The sequence below is a fragment of the Tursiops truncatus genome, chromosome 20 (assembly GCF_011762595.2).
Source record: "Tursiops truncatus isolate mTurTru1 chromosome 20, mTurTru1.mat.Y, whole genome shotgun sequence".
Classification (NCBI taxonomy): Eukaryota; Metazoa; Chordata; class Mammalia; order Artiodactyla; family Delphinidae; genus Tursiops; species Tursiops truncatus.
In genome coordinates this window covers 14,940,202-14,961,023 of record NC_047053.1, presented here as the reverse complement: position 1 = coordinate 14,961,023, position 20,822 = coordinate 14,940,202, and the positions used below count along the sequence as shown (strand labels likewise).

The 20,822-nt window shown below is 61.2% G+C and overlaps 2 protein-coding genes across 7 annotated transcripts; one reads left to right on the top strand and one right to left on the bottom strand.

Moving 5' to 3' along the window:
• Positions 1–79: 79 nt before the first annotated feature.
• TP53I13 (tumor protein p53 inducible protein 13) lies at positions 80–5,057 on the top strand. Of its 5 annotated transcripts, XM_073797180.1 has the most exons (8): positions 91–283; positions 476–544; positions 781–822; positions 2,467–2,595; positions 2,732–2,932; positions 3,043–3,598; positions 3,685–3,824; positions 4,296–5,057. In XM_073797180.1, exons 1-7 carry the CDS (start codon positions 212–214, stop codon positions 3,795–3,797), a joined length of 1,182 nt encoding a protein of 393 aa, XP_073653281.1. In that variant the 5' UTR covers positions 91–211; the 3' UTR covers positions 3,798–3,824; positions 4,296–5,057. The 5 variants fall into 5 exon arrangements, with proteins under 5 accessions (XP_073653283.1, XP_033703762.1, XP_073653281.1 ...); XM_033847871.2 differs by lacking the exon at positions 3,685–3,824 and having other exon boundaries at positions 87–283; XM_033847870.2 differs by lacking the exon at positions 4,296–5,057 and having other exon boundaries at positions 92–283; positions 3,685–4,048.
• Positions 4,459–19,970, bottom strand: GIT1 (GIT ArfGAP 1). 2 transcript variants are annotated; one of them, XM_033847855.2, is made up of 20 exons: positions 19,658–19,970; positions 13,998–14,131; positions 13,420–13,532; positions 13,193–13,298; positions 12,467–12,684; positions 12,287–12,381; positions 11,908–11,950; positions 9,753–9,801; positions 9,211–9,283; positions 8,540–8,637; positions 8,008–8,119; positions 7,746–7,879; positions 7,487–7,639; positions 7,145–7,375; positions 7,001–7,054; positions 6,724–6,810; positions 6,531–6,604; positions 6,242–6,424; positions 6,048–6,111; positions 4,459–5,871 (listed from the first exon to the last, which is right to left on the bottom strand). In XM_033847855.2, exons 1-20 carry the CDS (start codon positions 19,707–19,709, stop codon positions 5,659–5,661), a joined length of 2,286 nt encoding a protein of 761 aa, XP_033703746.1. In that variant the 5' UTR covers positions 19,710–19,970; the 3' UTR covers positions 4,459–5,658. The 2 variants fall into 2 exon arrangements, with proteins under 2 accessions (XP_033703746.1, XP_033703747.1); XM_033847856.2 differs by lacking the exon at positions 19,658–19,970 and adding an exon at positions 17,514–17,569.
• Positions 19,971–20,822: the final 852 nt, after the last annotated feature.

Here is a 20,822-nt window from a genome sequence, read left to right as displayed (position 1 = left end):
TGGGCGGGCACTGGGGCGGGGCGAGGCGAGGCGAGGGGAGGGGCGCGCGAGCCTGGAGAGTCGCGGCGCGCGGTCTGGGGTCGGGGCGGGACGGCGCGCGCGAGCCCGGGGTCTACGTGGGCACGCGGGCGGCGTGGGTGCGCGGGGGCAGGGCCAGGCGGCGCGCGCTCCTTGGCTTGCTGGGCTGCGGGCAGTGCTGGGGCGGGCCGGGATGGCGCCTCCTCCGCCTCCGCCCCAACTGCTGCTCCTGGCGGCCCTGGCGGGGCTCCTGGGTCCCAGTGAGGTAAGGCGACCCGCTCCCGAGAAGGCTTCGGCCCGGGATCTCAAAGCGCTTTGCCAAAAGTTCGTGCTGGAAGGAGTGGCGCGCGGAGAGGGGACTAAGAGTTCTCCCCTTGGAGGGCTGGGCCTGGGAGGGAGAGGGCAGAGCCCGCGCCGAGGCCAAACGCCCCAGCTCTTCTGCGCCTTGAACCCACAGGTGGTGGCTGAGCCGGCGGAGGAGGCGGGAGCCCGTTGTCCCGAGGGCCTGTGGCCTCTGCCCCCACAGGTGGGTGCCTGGAGGGCGGTGGGAGAGTGGGAGAGAGGAGTGTGAAGGGGCAGCCCAGTTCCGCCCTGGCCTCGCGGCACCTTCCACAGCCGCCCTCTGAGCACCTCTGCCGGTTCCTCCGGCCCTCAAGCCACCAACGTCTCCATTCCAACGTGACGGCACGGGCCTGCTGTTCTCTCCCCCCCCCCCCCAGAGTCCCCCATGGGCTCTAAGCTCTCTTCTCTCCCCCTGTATAGGTGTCGCCAAGAGTGACCTACACACGGGTGAGTCCACGGCAGGTAAGTACAAGCAGGAGGCATCCTCAGTGTCTGCACTGGAAACAGCGAGCTCCTCGCAGGCTTTCTCCACCTTTTCTGCTCACCAGCTCCATTCTTTACCACTCCCCCCAGTAAGAGGCAATGTTCTTAGTCCCAGGACAGTGAGCCACAGGCCTTGGTCCTCTGCAGTGCTTGTCAGGCATCCTGTTGAGTAGCTGGCTGTGTGGGCAGGAGGCTGCAAGGGAAACTCTGAGGGTAGTAGGAAAAAACAACCTGTGCTCCAGCTCTGCTGTGTGACTTTGGAAGTCTCCTGACTTCTCTGGGCCTCATTTTTCTGTAAGAGAGGTTATTAGTAACATCCCTCCCCATGAGGAGTTAACAAATAGTGTGGGACAGCACTTTGGAAAATAGGAAGCTGTAAGGAGTGTGTGGACCTCAGGTTACCAACCAAACTGTGGGTTCACCTTGTGTGGCTGCCTATTTTCATTGCCAGTGGTTGGATAGCTTCTCTGTCCCTTTGGTTTTCCTTCTGAAATATCTATTTTTTTGATCCTTGTAATAGCTCCAGGCCAAAAGAGCTCATGCCACCCACCTGATTCCTTTTCCCAAACAGCCCTTTCATTCCACTGTTCAGAAACCAGTGGCTCCTTATTTCTCGCCTTATCATGGCCATACTCCCCTGTCTTGTTTTTCAGGCTCTACCTCGTTAAGTAAACCTCATCCAACCTCCCCACATCTTTGGTTCCTCTCGTTTTGTTGGTCTGCTCACCACACGTATGAGTTCGAGGCTTATTCCCACCCCTGTACTTTTGCACCTGCTTATTCCCCTCAACACTTGGCGTATCCTGACTTGAAGGGGGCAGCTCCCTGCCCTCCTGCCATCCATCCCCATCCATCTTCAAAACCCAGCATAGGAGTCAGCTCTCTCTTGAGACCTTGCCTGATCATATTAGCCTTTATTTATTCATCACCTTCTCCAAATTTGTGTAATGCTTATAACCTATCTCTTGTAATTTAACAACTAATCACTTTGAGTTTTATTAGTTTGTGCTTTCATTTGCATTAGTTCTGTTCCCCTGAGTTTCCTTTGCATTCCCTGCAAGCGGAGTCCAGGAGTTCTCTTTTGGCATCTCCTACAGCATCTGGCACAAGTGCTGAGCGTTAGGTCAGCTCAATCAAAGAATAAGTAATAATTGATGAAGTGTTTCCATCCTGAGATTGTGCACCTGCTGCCTTTGTGCCCTGTATTTGGATGCGTTGGGGAGATGAGATTGAATATATAGATGGGGCAATACATAGAAGAGCTGGTCTCTATTTGGGGGGTGCTTACAGTCTAGACTGGGAACCTGTAGAGCCACCGTGGCAGGTCCAGAGAAATACAGCTAAAGAGTGTGGTCTGAGTCTGGCAGGGTTAACCACGCATGCTGTCACAGAAGTTGTGAGCTTTGAGGGGTGGCAGTGCATGGAGAGGAGGGATGAAAGGAATGCTCAGAGGCAAGAGGGGGTGCACGCCAGTATCCAGGGCCCTTTGTCCTTTCCTGAGCCCTGAAGGTGGAAGGGTCATCTGGCCATCCTGGGAGTCCCTTTAAGTTGGCTCCCCAGGATGGGAGAACTTGGGATTCTTAGGGAGGGACCTGGCTTGATGTCTCCATGCCTTTCCTCCAGGCTGAGGATGTCAGCTTCCTCTACCATCCCTGTGCCCACCCCTGGCTGAAGCTCCAGCTTGCCTTCCTGGCCCACATTTGCATGGCCCAGCCCTTACTGGCCCCTGATTCCAGCCTCACCCAGGATCGGGTGAGTGGTTGCTGAAAGGTGGTTGTCTGGCACTGGCAGGGGCTGCAGCCCCACGTGCAGGGCAAGGGGAATTCAGGGCCTCCTCTTGCTTGCTCCCCATCTTTGTCTTAGCTCTAACAGTTACTTCCTTTCATAGCCCCTGGTACTGGCAGCATGGGGGGTGGCACTGGAGATGGCATGGGTAGAGCCAGCCTGGGCTGCCCACTGGCTGAAGAGGAGGAGGCGGCGGAAGCAAAAGAAGGAGAAAGCATGGTTTCGCTCTGACAGTTTTTCTGGGCCCTATCCCTTGGTGCCAACACCGGGCAGAGGGAGGCTGTGCCGGAGAGGGTGTGTGCAGGTGAGGGGTGCTGGCCAGGCTTGATGGTCATTGGGTTGGTGGCCCAGGGTGGTGGTGTCATTGGGTAATCTGGGCAGGGAAAGGGTGACTGCTGTCTCTTCTCCTCCTAGGCCACGGCTTTGGCCTTTACTCTGCGGAGCTGGAGGCCCCCAGGCGTAGAGGTGGCATCTAGAGGGCCTAGGCAGCTCTTCCCTAGTGGTGCCAAGAGGCGTGGGCTGCGGGCTGCCCTTGGTCTCCAGCCCACCCCCTCAGCCCTGAGGTTCCGCTCTGTTTCCCCACGGAGCATGGAGGCCAAGCAGCCTGTGTTGGGACCCCAGGGTGCAAGGGATAATGCCCCATCTGTGCCCACTGGCCCACTGCTGCCTGGGGGGCCTGGAAGCAGTGTCAGCTCCAGGCTAGAGGCTCAGGTGCCCAAAGGGCAAAGCAGCCCAGGGGCCTGTGCCTGTCCAAGTCAGGCTTCCCCGGCCGCTCGGGCAGCAGCGCCTCCGCGGGCAGCCCGGGGCCCCACCCCGCGCACGGAGGAGGCCGCCTGGGCTGCCATGGCCCTGACCTTCCTGTTGGTGCTGCTCACCCTGGCCACGCTCTGCACGCGGCTGCACCGAAACTTCAGGCGTGGGGAGAGCATCTACTGGGAGCCCACAGTGGACAGCCAGGACACAGTGGCTGGTGAGAAGCTCCCCTCCTCACCTGCCCCGCCCCGCCCCGCTCCCGATGGCTTCCCTGCCCTTGACAGCTCCCCACCCTGCCCATAGCGGTGCTGAAGCGGAGGCTGCAGATGCCCCCTCGCCGGGTCAAGCGCTCCCGCCGGAGACCCCTCCTCCCGCCCACGCCGGACAGCGGCCCGGATGGGGACAGCTCCGAGTGACCTGCCCCAGCCCTGCCACTGTGGCAGGTCCGGCTCCTCCTCCCGCCGGGAGGCTGCGCCACGTGGACCGCGCGCAGGGCCGCCCCCTGGTGGCCAGATGGCGCAGTCCTGCCTAAGCGTTGTAAAAGGGCTGGTCCTTAGTGTGTGGTTTGCTGGGAGGGATGGAGAAGGGAAAAGGGAGGAGAGAAAAAGGAGCTGTCTCAGCCTCCGTTGCAAAAACTCCGTTTTTCTTATTAAATTATTTTAGTAGAGCCTGGAGTTGAGCTTGTGCATCTGCCACACAGACTCCCTCCCACCCAGGGCACTGTCCTAGGCCATTTGGGTCGTGTTTGAGGTAGGGGGTTTCTAGTATCAAGTTGGACGCTCACTGGCCTGTCTCGTCTTGCCAGCCTGGCCTCAGACACTGGGGTTTAGTAGCGTGATAGACCCCTCCCACCACCAGGGGTGAGCAGGTGGTGGGGATGGTGGTGGTATTTACTGAAACATTGTTATTTCCAGGACTCCTCTAAGAGATGACAGGGGCTTCCCTTCCCTCAAGTACAGGGGCTGGAAGAGTCGTGGTCTTCACTTGCTTCATACTTTTGCCAGGTTGGTCTTTCTCCGTTTCACGTCTGCCACCTCCCCAATCCCTCCCACAGTTCCCTAAGCATCAGAAAGGGCACATGGTCACTTATTTATTTTTGATACAAATGTACATGACACACATCTTGACACTCAGCCCACCACCACCACCACACAGGTAGAGCCTGGCCCCCGGGGACAGAGGCGGGACGGGGAGAGGAGCTGGTGGGCGCTGCCATCTGCCTCTCAGCCTTCCCAGGCTGCAGCCCAGGCTCCAGGGACCCAGATACTGCAGGCACTGGCCTCTCAGAGGTTACAGGGAGGGGGCTCTCAGCTGAGTCAGGGACCCCGGGGAGCCAGCCCCAGGCTCAGGTGCTCAGTTCTCTGCCCCAACCAGCACAGTCCCCCTCCACAAGGGAGGGGAAGAGAGATGGAGCCAAGTGGTTTTCCTTTTACGTTCATAGTGAAAGGGTATGAGTGGGGGGAACAATGAGGGGAGGCAGAGGGCAGGACCCCAGCTGGTTACCCGGCAGTCCCTGGCCCCAGGATGGGGGGGGAGGGGCCAACGCCCAACACGGGTCCCGCTGCTCTGGTCCCCTCCCCCCCTCACAAAACTCCAGTCGGGCCAGGCCTCCGGAACGGCACTGCCGCCCCGCACACTCACACGCAGGCACGCAGGGACACTCAGTTACCACAACGTTAAAATTAAGGGGTGGGAGAGAGGAGAGAGAGAAAAAAGACTTTTCCAGTGTTTGTTTGCTGCTGGGGACCCCAGGAGCACAGGTTGGGGCCTGTGCCCTAGGCTGGGGCCGTTTGGCATTGAAGGAGAGCAGCAGGGGGCTGGTGGCTACAGGGTGGGGACATCCACAGGTATTATGTACAAGGGGGGATGCCCCCGCTCAGCCCCCAATAGGGCTGGACTGGCTCATGGGGGTGGGGTGCATGTAAGGGAACCACCCCATTTGGAGTGTCCCCACCCGACCCTTTGCTGAGGGTGCCCTAGAGGGCAAGGGGCTGGGAGTGACGCCTTGTAGGCCCCGGCACACTAGAGGGGGAGGGGATGCTATGTACAGGGAGAGGTGCATGGAATGTAGGGGACAGAAGCTCCTGCCACCTCACCTCCCCATCCTTGGGGGCTTGAGGGGGACGGGCACCAGGGCACCTGGCTGCCAGGTCAGAGTGGCAGCACTAAGGGCACTTGTGCCAGCAGCTCTGTTGGGGTGGGGAGTAGTGTCTGGAGTGGCCCAGCTCCCATGGCCAGTGAGGTCCCAGGGTGCGGGTGAGGGTGCAGGGAGAGTGGTCACTGCTTCTTCTCTCGGGTGGTGATGGTGACCAGCTGCTTGGCAGCCTTGGCGATGTCGTAGGCGCACTGGATCACCTGCTGAGTCAGCAGCTGGAAGTCCACAGGGGCACCGGGCTCCGGGGGCACCGTCTTCCGGCACTCGCTCTGCAGCCGGTAGGCGCTGGCGTTGAGCAGCCGCAGGGAGCTGCGCACTGGCTCCAGGGCTGGCCTCTGGAGGGAGGGCAGAGGGAGTCGGGCCTTGGATTTCAAACCACGAGCCATGATATGGCCCAGTGTGTCCATGGCTCCACTCAGGTAGTTGTCAGATCCTCTACACCTGCCCCGCCCTGAGGCCCTGCCCCACCTGAGGTGCCGCCCAGTCCTGCTCCCCTCTCTGGCCCCTGTACCTTTGGGAAGAGAGAGGCCATCTCAGTCACAGCCAAGTGGATCTTTTCTGAGCACGGCACAAAGCTATGGGGGGAGGGGAGGGTAAATTAGGAGGGCTCTCAGGGAAGGTTCCCAGGGACAGTGGAACACTGGTCCCTCTCTTACCCTCTGCAACACCCCAGAAGTCCATACGAGCCTCCGCCCACCTCCATACCTGTCATGCTTGAATTCCTGGGCAGCCCGCAGTAATTCCTGAATGTTCTTGGTGACCTGCTCCGTCTTCAGGATGACATCCTCTGTGCTGGGAAGCCCAGGGTCGAGGTCTCCATCCAGGCTTTCCAACTCCGGGTGGAAGTCCTCTTCCTTGCCCAGCTCTAGAAACCTCTTCCCTTCCAGGCTGGGGTTAGAGAGGAGAGAGGGAGGCATTCCAGCCATGAGGCCGCTTGCCTACACCCTCACAGACGCTCAGGGGCCACTCACCCCCCCTCCCCCGGGTGCCTCACCCCAGCAGCGGGTCCCCACTTTGCGTGTTCTCATAGTCACTGTCCGCTCCGCTACCATGGCGGGAAAGCTTGCTCTGGAGGGGTACAGGGAAGGGGTGGCAGGTAAGGTGCACGTTCACAGACCCCCCGCCCATCACCTCCCAAGCACACATCTCACTCAGCCCATCTCTCTGGCCCTGGGGATGCACATTACCGAGTGGCGGCTTCCTTCCTGGGAGCACGACAGCAGTGGGGAGGAGGGAGTGAAGGGCACAGCTGAGGCCGACACCCCCTTCCGGACCTGAAACCCAGGCAGGGCTGGAGTCAGTCTCTTCCTCCCCCCCCACCCACCTTGCGGCTTCCCTGCAGTGAGGCTGGGACCATGTGTGTCTAGTCATCCCTGTGCCCAGCGTCCAGCATAGAGCCTGGCACCTGCTGGCGCTCACAACCTATTTGTGGGAACGGACCCACCTCCCTCAGGCCCTGCTTACCCGGTAAAGGCCAGCAGGGACGTGCACTGAATAGATGGCGTCATCCTCCAGCTCCTGGGGGTGGCACAGTGGGCGTCATGGAGGGCCCTGCAGCGGTCCCAGCCCCGTCTCCACCCCCCACCCCGAGGCCCGTAGGCAGCTCACGGTGCTGTGGAAAGGCTGGAGCCGGGTGGTGAGTTCATCCCCAGGCGGGCCTCCAAAGGGCTTCAGGGCAGAGCCCGGTTCATACATGGAGAAGGCCTGGCGGTCTCTGCGGTGGGTGCTCCCGCCAGGCCCCATGGGCGCGTGCTCCGCTCGTTCGCTGGGGAGTGGGGCTGTGGGCACTGGCCCTGGCGGCTGCCGGATCTGCAAGTTCTCAGCCTGCAGCTTGTGGATCTGAGAGTGAGAGTGGTGTCAAGACACTCCGGATGGTCCAGGCAGCTCCACCACCTCCAGGAGGGGGTAACTCCTCCCCGCACTGGGGCCCTGGGAGGCCCCCATCCTCACCTCCCGCTGCAGCCTCCGGAGCTCATCACTCAAGCTGCTGTTGACTTTCATGAGCTGCTGCACCTTTGCCTCGGAGGCAGCCAGGGCCTTCTTGAGCTCCAGGTACTCCTGCAGCGTCACGGCCCCGTCCGACAGGTCTGAGGAGTCCATGCTCTGCAGAAGGAGATGTGAGCCGTCAGTCCCCTTGTCCCCGAGGCCCGAGCTACGAGAGGATGGAGCAGGGCCTTGGTGGAGGCGTGGGGAGGGGCAGCGCTCAGACCCGAGCACGGTTGTTCCGAGTGGCACCGGCGCTGCGCAGGGGCTCCTGGTCTGTGTCCTCGTCCGAGGCCACGCTGTCGTAGTCGTGCTGGTCGTCCAGGTCACTCTGGCTCCGCATAGACAGCTCGAGGTTGTCTGAGGGCACAGGCCTGTCACTCAGGGCTCACACGGCCCATCTACCATGCCACCCCCAGAAGGGAGCCATGAGAGAGAATATTCTGGAACAGTGCCCACCACCGCGCCCCCACCCACGCCCTTCCCACCTGTGGGGCTGCTCAGGCTCTTGCCCTGCTGTCTCCGCTTGGCCTCACTGAGAATGTCGATGATCAAGGTGGCAAACTCTCGGGCATTAAAGCGGGCCAACTTCTGTCGCCCCTGAGAGGCAGAAAGGGCCAGGCCGGTGTGAGAAAGCCCTTAGGGCTGACACACAGAGATGGGGACAAAGCAGCCAGGCCGTCCCACAGTTGACTTAACCACAGCTAAAACGTGCCAGACCAGCTCGCCGGGCCAGGGCAGGGGGTGGGGAATGACACAGATTCGGGGTGCCTAGGGGAGCTCTCAGGAAGAGGCTGGAACACCTCCCCAGGGGGCTGCTCACCAAATGCTCCAAAGAACAGCCTCCTCCCCATCCCCAAATCCCAGAGCCAGCGGGGCCAGGGAGAGGCCGCAGCCAGGAGTGGGGAAGACTCAGCCCAGACAGCAGCCTGCCAGGAAGGGCAGGACCCATAGAGCTGGTGACCCCAGGAGGGGAGATCATCGCCCCAGCCCCCCCCGCCCCCGGTCCAGCCCACTCACCTGATTCCGCGTGGCTGAGTATTCAGGGTTAACGGGCAGGAAGGGTACGGCACTGCGCTCCGTCACCAGGGTGCTGTGGTTTTGGGTTGCCAGCCACACTGGGGGGGAGGGGCAGGGAGCGGATGGTCCGCGGTGGCCAGGCCCACGGGGTGGAGGTGGGAAAGCGAGGAGCACAGCCTTCCGAGCTCCTCCCCATGCCCACCGAGTGTTGGTGTTCAAGAAAGGGGTGGTCTCCGGACAGGGGAAGTAAGGCTGGGTCAGGGAGAGGCCGGTTGGGGACTGACAAACAGAACAAGGCGACTCCCTCCCGCCAGCCCCTGCCAACCGGGAGTTTGGGCTGGAATCTGGCTGTGGCCAGGAAGAAGGGATGTAGGGGGCGGAGTGGGACTGGGGAGAGAGCCAAAGTGGGAGGCAGCCAGAGCAGAGGAGCCCCAGTCCAGGGCGCTGGGGGGAGGAGCAGGCTGGCCGCGTCCAGCTCAGCATGCTCTGCCTGCTGGGCTGGGCTCACAGCTGGCCGGGGCTTACGTGCAGGCCTGCCGGGCAGACCAGCCCCCGGTACCTCTTCCTAGTCCCAGTAAAAGGACCCCAAAGCCACACCAGGTCCCAGCCCCTCCCCAGCAGGCAGGCGCGCTGTCCCCTCTGCCCAAGACTTCGATCCCCTCCCGGCTCACCAGCGTCATTTTCTCTTCGATCCACCTCGTCATACACGTCCATGGCAAGTTCCTCAAAAAGCCGGTTGCTGAGCTGGAGGCGGAGACGGGGACCCAGGCTTTGTCAGATCAACTGGCCCCCCAGTGCCAAGCAAGCCAGCTCACCAGGATCTTAGAAGATGTCAAAAACGATTTGTGTGTCCCTTGTGCCGCCCAGCCCTCCCCCCAGTCTCAGAACTGGCAACTGGGGTAGGGGTCTGCCTGCCAAGCTCCGAGGTGGGAGAGGCAGAGGGAGACCAAAGCAGACTGATTAGTGCCCAGGTAGCTAGAGATGCGCCTCGTGCCCTGGGAGCCTTAGGAGGGCAGAGCCAGGGTCAAAGGCGAGGGGTGCGGAGGTGGAGGACAGGCGACTGAGGAGACTAGAGTGAGGGGCAGGTCCAAGACTTAGAAGAGGGCACCAGGTCAGAGAAAGGGGGAGCCGTCGCAGGGACAGTCGTCGCAGGGACGGGGGCGGGTCAGAGATGGAGGGCAGCTCCAAGCCTTAGGGGCCCGAGGAGACTCACCGCCTGCAGCTTCTTCTTGGCAGCTTTGGCCAACTCGGACAGGTCTAGGCTGTGGACGAAGGAGGGAGACGGGATGGGGAAGAGGGGAGGGGCCAGATGTGAGCGGTGGCCAGGCCCCTGCCAGTGACCTCCCAAACATGCAGGGATCCCAGGGAGACGACACCCCAGGTGCTGCACACCAAACGCCTCCCTGCCCCACCAAACCTCCAGAGCCTGTCCCCAAGCAGGCACCATATACCTCTGAGACATGCACTTTTGCCGAGATCTAAGTCCAGAGGAAGGCAGCAAAGGGAAGAACAGGACAGAGGCAGCAATTACCCAGGAGCAGGGCAGCAAACGCCTTCCCACGTCAAGCTCAGACCCGTCGCCGTGCACACACCAGACCCAGAGTGTACCAAGCCCAACTCGTCTTCCCCCCAGCCCCTCCTCGGCCGGCTCGCTCTTCCTCTCAGTGACCCACCGCACCAGCGGCAGCTCCTGGGGGACACCTGCAACCTCCCTCAGCCTCAAGCCCTAGCCAGGCTTTCCCCAGGTTCTGCCATTCCATCCTCCTGCCTGGTCTTTTGCAACATTTCTTCACCCATCTTCCCGCTTCCAGTCTTGCCCCTGCACCCCTTTATTCACCCAGAAGCCAAGGTATTTTTGACACATCTGGCTGCGCTGCCCCTCGCCTTAAGAACTTTTCAATAGTAACAGGTTATGTATGGCACACTTCAACAAAAAGCTCACTTAAAAATATGCTAGAGAATTCCCTGGCGGTCCAGTGGTTAGGACTCGGTGCTTTCACTGCCGGGGGCCCAGGTTGGGGAACTAAGATCCCGCAAGCCACGCGGTGCGGCCAAAAAAATAAACGAAATAAAAACGCTAAATGCTTTGCAGGCACTATCTTATTTAATCCTCTCAGAAGCCCAGAAAGAAAGTCACCCTTATTTCCAGGAGCAGTAACTAAGGCTCAGAGAGATTAAGGAGCCTGCCTGAAGCCACACAGCCAGTAAGCAGCAGAGCAGACTCCACACGACCGTGTTGGAACCTCTCTGCTCTTGGGGTGGTCTCAGCTCTTGTCGGGGCTCAGGACCGGCCACTCTCTTGCCCCGTCTCTCTTCCAGTCTTGCTCCTGGGATTCCCTGCCTCTCACATGCTTCAGCTACACAGTCTGCCTGTAGTTCCTGGCACAGCATTTCTGACGTCTATGCCTTTGCCTCTTTTGCTGCATTCCCCACAATGGACTACAACTGACTAGGGTGCCTCTCCTCTTGGCTGTGATCTCCTTAAGGGTAGGGATCACGCCTGAGTTACCTCTGGGTCCAGCGGCAAGAACAGCTGGCACTGGGAAGGTGGTCGGTTAACATTTCATTGAGAACACGTTTACAACACACACGCAAGCAGGCAGACACATCAGGCAAAATCAGACCAGAAAAGTAGCGGGGTGTCTTGGGGTCTCAGCAGAGAGAAGATCTGGGCGTTCAGGGATCCGAGGTGCCCAGGTCTGACCATCCCCATCTGGCCACACTGGCTTCTGGAGAGGGAGGGAGCCTCCTCTCCAGATCCAGGCCAGCAGGCACAGCTTGGCCATCGCGGGCAGCCACCAGGTGGCGCTAGCATCCATCTTGTGAGCTGGGTGAGCATCCCCCCACCCCACCCCCCACCCCCACCCCGAGCCTGAGCTCCTGGGGCCTCTTGGATAAGAGGCAGAAACACCTCTACTGGCCTTGGGCCCGCAGCCCCTGCCCAATTTTGGCCTGGCAGAATCCCAAAGTTAGTCAAACTCCCAGGGCCCACCACCTTTTCACTGAAGAGCAAAAATTTGTCTAAAGATTTTACAGTTGGGGTCAGTGCCACTGGGAACAGAACTCAGTGATCCGCTGCTCCTAGGGGGTCTGTTTCTGGTACTCAAACCCCATGTGCTTGACAGCCACGGGGGTTAGGCTGTGCTGGCCATGTGCTGAGTCAACATCTCTTACCTGCCTTGGGGCCCAGCATTAGGGAGTGAGGACTGGACTGCGATATGCTTGTGCCTCCAGCCCCGAAGGGGAATGGGGGTGGGGGTCCCAGGCCCCTAAAGCTGAAGAGTTGGGGGGTGGGGGCGGCTCTGGGGGTCTGGCACCCACAGGGCATCCAGGCCGCCTCTGGGGAGGGGTGTCAGGTGGGCACTCACCTGTCTGCCATCTGTGGGATGATGTAATGCCCATTCCTGTGATCTGAATAAAAATAAAAATGCCAAGTCACTGGTGCTGGGTGGCCTTAGCAGCTGGGAGCCCACCTCACTGCCACGAGCAGGGCTTGGCACCCAGAAGCGACAGGGGAAGGGAGGAGGGCAGGCCACCCCCAAGAGCCCTGGGAACTGGCTGGAAGTTATGCCCACCCCCACTCCCTACCCCAACACGCTGCAGCCCAGAGCCTGCAGCAATTTCACAGGAGCCAGTTGCCTAGCAACGCTGTTCCCCAGCCGGCTTTGTCACCATGGCACCTGCTGCTGGGGTGTGTCTGGGTCCCACCTGCCTGGCCCAGCCGAGCCTGCCCCACACACTGCTCACCCGGCTTGCGTCCACAGAGGTAGAAGGCCAACCGGTCAGTGAGCTCATACTGGCACTCGACTAGCCTTTCCGCCAGCTCATGGTGCCCCGCCTGCCTGTGGGGAGGGGGCATGGCTCAGCCCTACAGCCGCAGCCCGCTCCCCACACCCACCTGAGCCTCACCCTTCAGCGGACCCTCACCTGGCATAGTCAATGGGTGTGCGGCCGTTAACATCAGGGGAGCCAGGGTCAGCCCCGTACACTACGAGAAGCTCGGCCTGCAGCGTCTGCCCTGCCTTGGCAGCCACATGCAGCGGTGTGGTGCCCTTCTCTGGGTGGAAGAAGTTGGCCTGGGCACCCAGGGACAGCAGGCGCAGACACGTCTCCAGGTTTCCCGTCCGCACGCTCGAGTGGAGTTGCTGTGAGGAGCAGAGTGTGCCACAAACGGGTGGGGGGGGGGGGCCCTCCCACCTCCAGCGGCCCCTGGTCCAGGCCCGCCTGGGACTCCTACCAGCTCCAAGGGGCCCAGCTGAAGTTAGGTTGTCGAGGAGACAGAGGGCTTCCCACTAGGAGTTCATGCCAATTAATCACAGCTGCAGTCGGTCACCACCTACCACAGCTGTTAACTCTGTGGTAGATGCTATTTCTTTCCCATTTTACAGATAAGGAAACCGAGGCTCTGGGAGGCTCAGAAACTGCCCAGAGTTTTCTGCCTTTCGGGCGGCAGCTGAAGAATTTTAGCCTCGTGTGTCCACTTGGGAGTGGAGGGGCCTTATTCACACGCGGCCTGACCACGCAATCTCGTCCCTCCACCGTGCCCACCATGCTTGCCTGACCTGGCTGCCTTGGGGGCCTAGGGCTCAGTGGTGATGGCACTGTGGGTGAGGAGAGGAGAGGCCCAGCCCTCCGCTGTGGGGCCCCGCAAACCTTGCTGAGGTCCTTGGCGGTGACTCCGTCGTCGTCCCGGCAGGGCAGCTTGTGCACAAAAGCCAGCATCTGGTACTTGGCTCTGATGAACTCTGACTTGATGGGGCTGCATGGAGCACGCAGGAGGAAATGGGGAGCAGAGCGGGAGAGGCCAGTTGCCCAGCGACCTCCCAGGCTCCTGCCCCTGAGCGCACAACCTCAGCCACCACCCCTCGAGCCCGACTCACTGGACTTTGTCTTGGGGGTTGGCTTTGCGCCGGCCGCTCTGCACCTGCGCGGGGTCCAGCAGGGAATGCTCCCAGATGGAGTTGGCCCCGTTGCTGGCGAGTGTGTGCACCATCTGTAGGGCAGAGGTACCAGAGTGAGAATGCCCACTGCGCGCTGGGGAACACCTCCGAGCACCAGGCTGGACACAGTACTAAAAGGCCTACTGTGTGCCTGGCACCGCTGCACCCCTACCCAGTCAGGCCATCCCAGCCAAGGATGCGGGTCCTGCTTAGCACTTCGGGTGACATGGTGGGCACACCAAGGCTCTGAGACGTTAAACTCAACACCACATGGCCGAGCTACTAGGTGGCAGAGCTGGGGTGAGAGCCCAGGTCTGTGTGACTCCGGTCCTGGAAGCCTCCTCTCCGTGTGGGCCGGCGCCCGGGTGGAGAGGGTCAGGATTGGGTTCTGCCCTGGGTGGGTGCTGCCCCCGGAAGCTGCGGGATCCAGACAGCTGTGTATGTGGGTGCGGGGGGGAAACGTGCCAGTGCTCAGCACACGCTACGGGGAAGGAAGCACGGCCCAGCACAGCCCGTACCTGCAGCAGAGTGGGGGGCCAGGCGCTGTGGCGAAGGTGCTTGACGATGGAGATGTGGCGTCCCAGGCTCCGGTGCACACTGCAGCACTCGTCACACACCAGCACACCCCTGCTGATGGAGGCCCAGCCGGGGTCTGCCGGGGTGGGGGGAAGGGTCAGCCACAGCCAGACACGGGCGAGGCCTCCTGAACACCGCCCTGGGCCTGCACGACGCTTAGAACTCCACGTACATTTGCTCTCAGTCCCCCAAGGCTCTGGGAGCTGGACCAGCGATGAGGACGCTGAGCTCTGGAGGTGGGAGGGACTCCCATCAGAGCCAAGCCCTTTCCTACAGGTCTTTGCCCCTCTGGGGAGGTGTGGTCCCCAGGGCCTACTCAGCGGGCAAAGCTTCCTGTCCTGCAGCCACTGCGACCAGTTCCACAGCCTTTCCCCAGGGAACAAGGCTGCCACCCTAGCCCTGCCCCAGGGAGGCAGAAGTCCCCAAGGACTGCACGCCACACATCTCTAGGCACTCCTGTGTCCGGATCAGTGCCACATTTCTCCTACACTCAGGCTTCTTTTAGAACCACTAGCTCACCTGCCTGACCCATCACAACCCTCTGAGGGCTCCCGCCTCTGTCCTCATCCTGGCAGGTAAGAGCCCCTTTCATGACCGAGTCTCCTGACACCACCAGTGATGGGGTGAGCTGGAGCCCCTCTTAAGGGGGATGGAGAGAGCAAAGGAACTGACACTGAGTACCCACTGTGTACCAGTTGGATGCCGTAAGTACGGTACCTCTAATGACTGTCAGGCAAGGTGGGAAATGCTACCCCTGCTTTACCAATGAGGAAGCAGTGTCTCAGAGAGGTAAGGGTGCTTATTCAAAGCCACACAGCTAAGCTAATGAGTGGGATTGCTGGGATGTGAACCCAGGCATTTAGACGCTGGAGACCATGCCATGTCCACACCAGCTGCTGTTGCAGCCCCAAGTGGGCGAGGGCCATGGGAGCCACTCTCCACTCCTTGGGGAGAAGTGAACTTTAGAAGCAAGAAGGGGGACCAGAGCAGGATGGGAACTCCTGGGGTCCTTCTCCAGGGCAGGGGAGATGCCACCCATCCCAGGCCCCTTGGGAGAGGGGGAGGAGACAGCTGCATACAGCTCAGGCTGCAGAAAGGTCACGGGGGAGAAAGCAGCCATTGTGTGCCACTGGAGAGTGGGGGCAGGGAGCCTCTCTCGCAGGACACTGTGCTCTGCCCAGGCCCCCGGCCTGTCTCACGAAGCCCCGTCCTGGCGGGGGGTGAGGGGGTGGGGACTGGCTCTCTGCCTCGCCCCTAGTGCTCATGTTGTCCAGAGCGGCCCCCACCAGGGGAGGGGACAGGCTTGGGGTAATGAGAGCCTCTCCAACCAGAAGGCAATTCTCATACCCTTCCCTGCAAGGACTTCTACCAGTGTTCGCCAGAGAACTGTGAGGAAACTGAGTCAGGATACAGCCTGAGCTCTGCCGTGGTGAGTGTCCCCTCCATGGCATGGAAACAGGAGGTGAAAGGAGGAGGGCTCAGTTCTTTGGGTCTGGACTTCTTTAGGGATCCCCCCAACACAGGGCAGAGGGATGCAGGAGGTACCGGCCATACACCTTCCTCGGAGGCTGAGGGGCCCACGAGGAAAGGACCCGCCATCTGTGCCAAGAGGGGGAGCCCTAGAGCAAACTTTAGTGTTGGCTTTACCCAAACGGTGAGGCCCCCCCAGGCATGTAAAGCTCCTTTCCCCCCCACCCCCAAACACCACTGGGTCAGGGGTCTGCCTGCCAGCCCCCTCCGCCAGCCCAGGCAGGAAGCTGGAAATGACGCAGCCTGAATTCCTCTTGTTGAAATGGTGGGGTTTCCTGTCAGGAGGGAGCCGCCCAGGCCAGGATCATAAATGGGCAGCTCTAAGGCCTCCACCCCAAGCCCGTGGCCCTACCGAAGAAGCCAGACCTGGGAAGGGCGGCCAGATATCCAGGGCCAGACCAGACATGGTGAGCCCCTGAATGAGGCAGTGACCAGGATCTGGGGAAAGGGGTCCAAGGCTCTGCTCGGCACTCCCCCAGCCTGGGGGAGGGGTTCTCCCTCTCTTCCACGGTGACCTGAAATAGGAAGGGTGGGCAGGGGACACTGTCCTGGTCTGGGGCACACTGGTGCCAGCTCAGTTCTGGATGACACAGATGGGTCACCTTACTACCTACTCCCTATGTCCAAGGGGCCTGGGCCTACCCAAGCAGGAGCCCCCAAGGCCCACCTAGGCCAGTTCCTAAGCCAAAGGGCCAGGAAGGGTTTCTGAGAGTCAAATGGCTATTGTAATTTAAGGTTAAGGGACTCTTGCCCCCAAATAGGCTTCCAGGACCAAACTCAGGGCAGAAGGGTAGGGGGCAGAAGGATTAGGGGATGTGGTCTCCTCCTCAGTACCCTGCCAACCTTCCCCCTGGGCTTCTGCCTCAGTCGTGGGGTGGGGGGGCGTCTGGTACGTGTGAGCAAGTGGCAGGAGGGGTCCTGGGATAATGTTCACCAGCACCAACCCCATGGAGGCCTCTATTAAGGTGAATACATGTCACCACCCAAAGCCACTGGTGACCTCCAGGGCCCGGAGCCAGCCTCTTCTTATCTAGGGACCAGATCCTCACTAGACAAGAAGGAGAAGCCCACCATCTTGAAAGCAGGCAAGAGTAATCCATGGGGATAGAGGTCAGAATGGCGGTTGCCTCTGGGGGGCGTTGACACAAGAAAGCCCTATAAGGTGATAGGAATGCTCTACCTCTTGATCGGAGCTGTGGTTACACAAGTATATACACAGGTAAAAACTTACCAGGCTGAACAATAAGATAAAGGCACTTTGCTGTACATAAGTTATACCTCAGTAAAAGAGGAAGCCCATCGCTCACCCCACCCCATAATCTACATTATGAAGACAAATGAGCCTGCAGGTTCCCAAATGTCCCTAGCCGGTGGCCAGCCTTGCTCACTCCAGGTGCCTGCAGGATGGGCATCTTGAAGTCTTCACGCCTGTGCCTGGGGCTGCCAAAGTGGGAAGGCTGCCTGAAGGCCTGTGGTGTGAGGCGCAGGCCCCTGACAGAGAAGCCAGGACTGTGCGGCAGGGTGAGTGGAGGGGCAGGAAAACATTCTCCAGGGTTCCCCGACCCCTGGCCCTCTCCTGGATTCCCAAGGCAGGCAGGGACACAGACGGTGCCTAATGAGGTGGCACCAGCTGCCAGAGCAGCCAGGCTATGCCCAGCCGTCTCACAGCATACTCACACTTGTCCCGTGTGCCCAGGCCTGTGAGCAGAGGGAGGACAGGGCCCTTCTGGGTCAGGCTGCATCTTACCTTTCACCTCCATGACCCTGCAAATTAACCAACCACAAAAAGGCCACGACCCCATTCCTAGGGCTGGGACTGCAGGGCTCCTATCACAATCAGAAGCCTACGACTTTGGGTAGGAAGCATACACCAAGGAGGTGGCTCTGGGCCTGGGCTCCAAACTGCTGGTTTCCCTCAAGCCTCTTACCTGGGCTGCTACAGGTCCCAAACTGAAAATGCCACGCCATGCATCATAGGGTCGGGGTGTGGGGTAGCCCCAAAGAGTCAGCTGGGGTCCTGAGAAGCATCCAGACACTTGAAGAATGCCTGCGATGTGCCAGACACCATGCTAGGTGCCGGGGTGGGGGGATGAGCAAGACTTCATCAGCACCCTGCACGCCCCACCATCCTGACCTCACCACCTGCCTCTTCCTGATCTGTATTCTGGATCAGGGGAAAAGGAGATTCCAGGGGGACACAAATGGCTCTGTGGGATGAGGACTGGGGGTGGGAGCTGGGCACCCCAACACAACAGATACACACCACTCCTGCCCATGCCCACTGGACATCCAGAGGCTTCCAGCCAAACAGTCAAATGCAGCAGAGAAAGGACAACTGCCTTGCTAATGCTGCCCAGTGTCCCCCTGGCCCAGAATCAGGACCACAGACTTGGAGGTGGAACAGTCCTCAAAAACCATTTCTACTCCAACTTCTTTGCCTCAGAGTTGAGGAAACTGAGACCCAGAGTGAGGAAAGTCTTGCCATGAGTCACAGAGTAATCTGGAAACAAAGACAACACCAAAATCCAGGCTTCCCTGATAAAGTGTTTACTAAGCAACCCCCTCCCAGTCCTACCTGCCCTCCCCCACTGCTACGTCTGCCCAGCAGAGGTGCAGAACAGCCTCGGACAGACAGACAGAAGGCAAGCTCTCCTCCCAGCCCGTCCATCCCCAGACCTGCCTGCAGCTGGGGTAAGGAGAGAGTTTCTAACTAATCAGGGGTAGGGACACCCCTTCTCTCCTCCCTCGCCCCCCCCCCCAGATAGTTTCTTCAAGGCCCTCTAGACCATGACATGCCCTGAGAGGAGGCCTCAGGGTCAAAACCACCCAGATCACCGTGCCTCTGCCAGGCACCCACAGTTCCCTGTTGGGGTCCTGGTCCTGTCCAAAGGGTGGCTGCAAGTTACGGGCCCACAAAACAGCACCCCACACTCTCACACTTATTTTGTGCCCAGAGGTTCACAGACAACCCCACCCTCCCCCAAGCCTGCCCAGAGGTCTCCCAGGGAGATGGCGCCTTTTCTAAAAAGAAGCCGGTCAAGGGCCAGGGCTTTCCTTTCCCCAGGCCAGCTGCTGAGCCCCATCACTGGCAGTGTCCTCCCACATCAGAATGGAGCAGCCTCTCTGGGTCACTGATCCTCACTTCCTCAGTAGGTCGGGGGGGGGGTGGTTTACATCAGCCTGGACCTGACTCTGCTGGGAAGGAGAAGGGAAACACCATGGTAAATATAGCCAAGAAGCAGGCCAGGAAGCCAGGTGGATCCCAGGAATCTAGGCACCCCTCGGCACTGCTCCCTACCCATTTCTGGCCAGACTGGGCTAGGGGATGGGGAGGGGTCTGTGCCCAGGCTGGGGTAACGCCAACCCCACCTTCCAAGTAGGCCTTACTGGAACCCAGTAAAAGCTGTCTCGTTGCTCCCAGTCACCAGGCCTGGGGACGCCTCGGGGGAAGATGCCCAGGCTCGTGGTGGCCCTGAACACCAGGCCCTGCGAGGAGCCTTGGAACCCGGGGCAGGGAGTCCTAGGAGTAGCCACCCCGTCATCTGCTCCCGAGGAAACAGTATCCAGGCCCCCCTGGCCCATCTGCCCAGCTCTCTGCCCCTTGCCCTCCGCCACCCCAGCGGGCGCGCAGACCATGCGAGCAGCAGGTGCAAGACGCGGGGGTGGCACTGAGATGACACAAAACCACACTCGCCCCCACCTCCTAAACCCGGCCGGCCTCTGCCACAGCCCTCCTGCCACCCCAGGCTGGCGCTTCCGTTTGGATACCGAGATGGAAGGGGGGGCAGCCAGCTGCCCTCCTCCCTCATACTAGGGGTGGGAGGCGGCGCCGGTAATGTCCTTCCTCGCCGGTCCACGGACGCGAGGAAACAGCGGCCCCCCAGGCCTCCCTCCCGCCAAGGACGCGGCTCCGCAGTGGCCCGGGCGGGGGCCGAGACCGGAGGCCGGAGGCCGCAGCCCCCGGCCCGGCCCCGCCCCGCCCTCCGGCCCCGCAAAGCGCTCCCGCCAGGCCCCGGCGCCCGCCCGGCGGTGCCTCGGTGAGCGGTCCCGCCCCCGGCCCGGCCCCGCTTACCCGGGGCACTGCAGTCCGCACACACCTCCGCTCGCGGCCCCTTCCGGGACATCCTCAGCGGCGACGCGGCCCCAGCCCTCTGGGCCAGCGTGGGGGGCGCGGGCGGCGGGCCCGGGCGGCGACGGCCCCTGCAGCCCGGCCCAGCTCCGGCAAGGCCTCGGCTAGGCTCCGCGAGCCCGGCCAACTGTCCGCCCCCGAGGCTGGCCCGGAACCCGCCGTGCCCGCCCGCCCGCTCGCCCTCGGGCGCCCTCCGCCCCGCACCGCCCCGCGCCGCCCCGCGCAGCCCCTCCGCCGCTCGCCGCTCTCTCTCTCTCCGCCCCCTGCGCGGCTCCCGGCCGCTCCTGCAGGAAGCGGCGCAGGCCCGTCCCACCGGGGGAGGGGCAGACTGCACACCCGCCCCGCCGCCAGGCCCTGCCTGCCGCGCCTCCAGGAGAAAGGAAGCCGAGAGCGCGGGCGGGAGGGGGCGGGGGCGCTTAAAGGGGCCACGGCCGCCGCAAGGCCAGAGCCGGCAGTGCCTCCTACGGCCCAGGCCTCGGCTCCGGCGCACCCCTGTCCCCAGACGGTGTGAGTTTGCCTCACAGCCCCATCCCCTTCATTTTCGGGGACAGTGACCCCTGGGGATCAGAGAAGAGAGTAAGGAGCTGGAGGCCCGGGCTCCCCTTCCTCATCAAGGGGCTGTGGTTCAGGGTACCCGCTGTGGTTCAGGGTACCTGTCTCTGTTTGGGGTGAGTTGTGCATCCTGGTCCCCCATGAGTCCGCCTGTGTGTCCAGGTGTATGTGTGGTCACACTCTTGCTGACTACGCACACCGCCAGCAATATGGACGCCCAGGTGCCAGAGGTCATGTATCCCCTGCCACCGGGCTAAAAAGACATTTATCCCTCCTCCATGCTTTCATCCAGAGAGGAAAGAATCTGGGCAATTTTTTTTGAAGACCTCCTGAGGAGTGACCACTGTGCCTGTGTGCAGTAATATCCACTTCGCATCGGTCTTGTATATATCAACGGTGTTTCTGAGCCACCAGGGGTGTGTGTGTCCAGGGCGTGTGCATATAACATACAGGGACCTTTTTTGTGGTGGCCTTTCTTCCTGGACTTCACACTGAGACTCATTGGAGGTGGGCGGGAGTGGACAGGGAGAGAAGGCGCAGGCCGCACGTGGGTGCA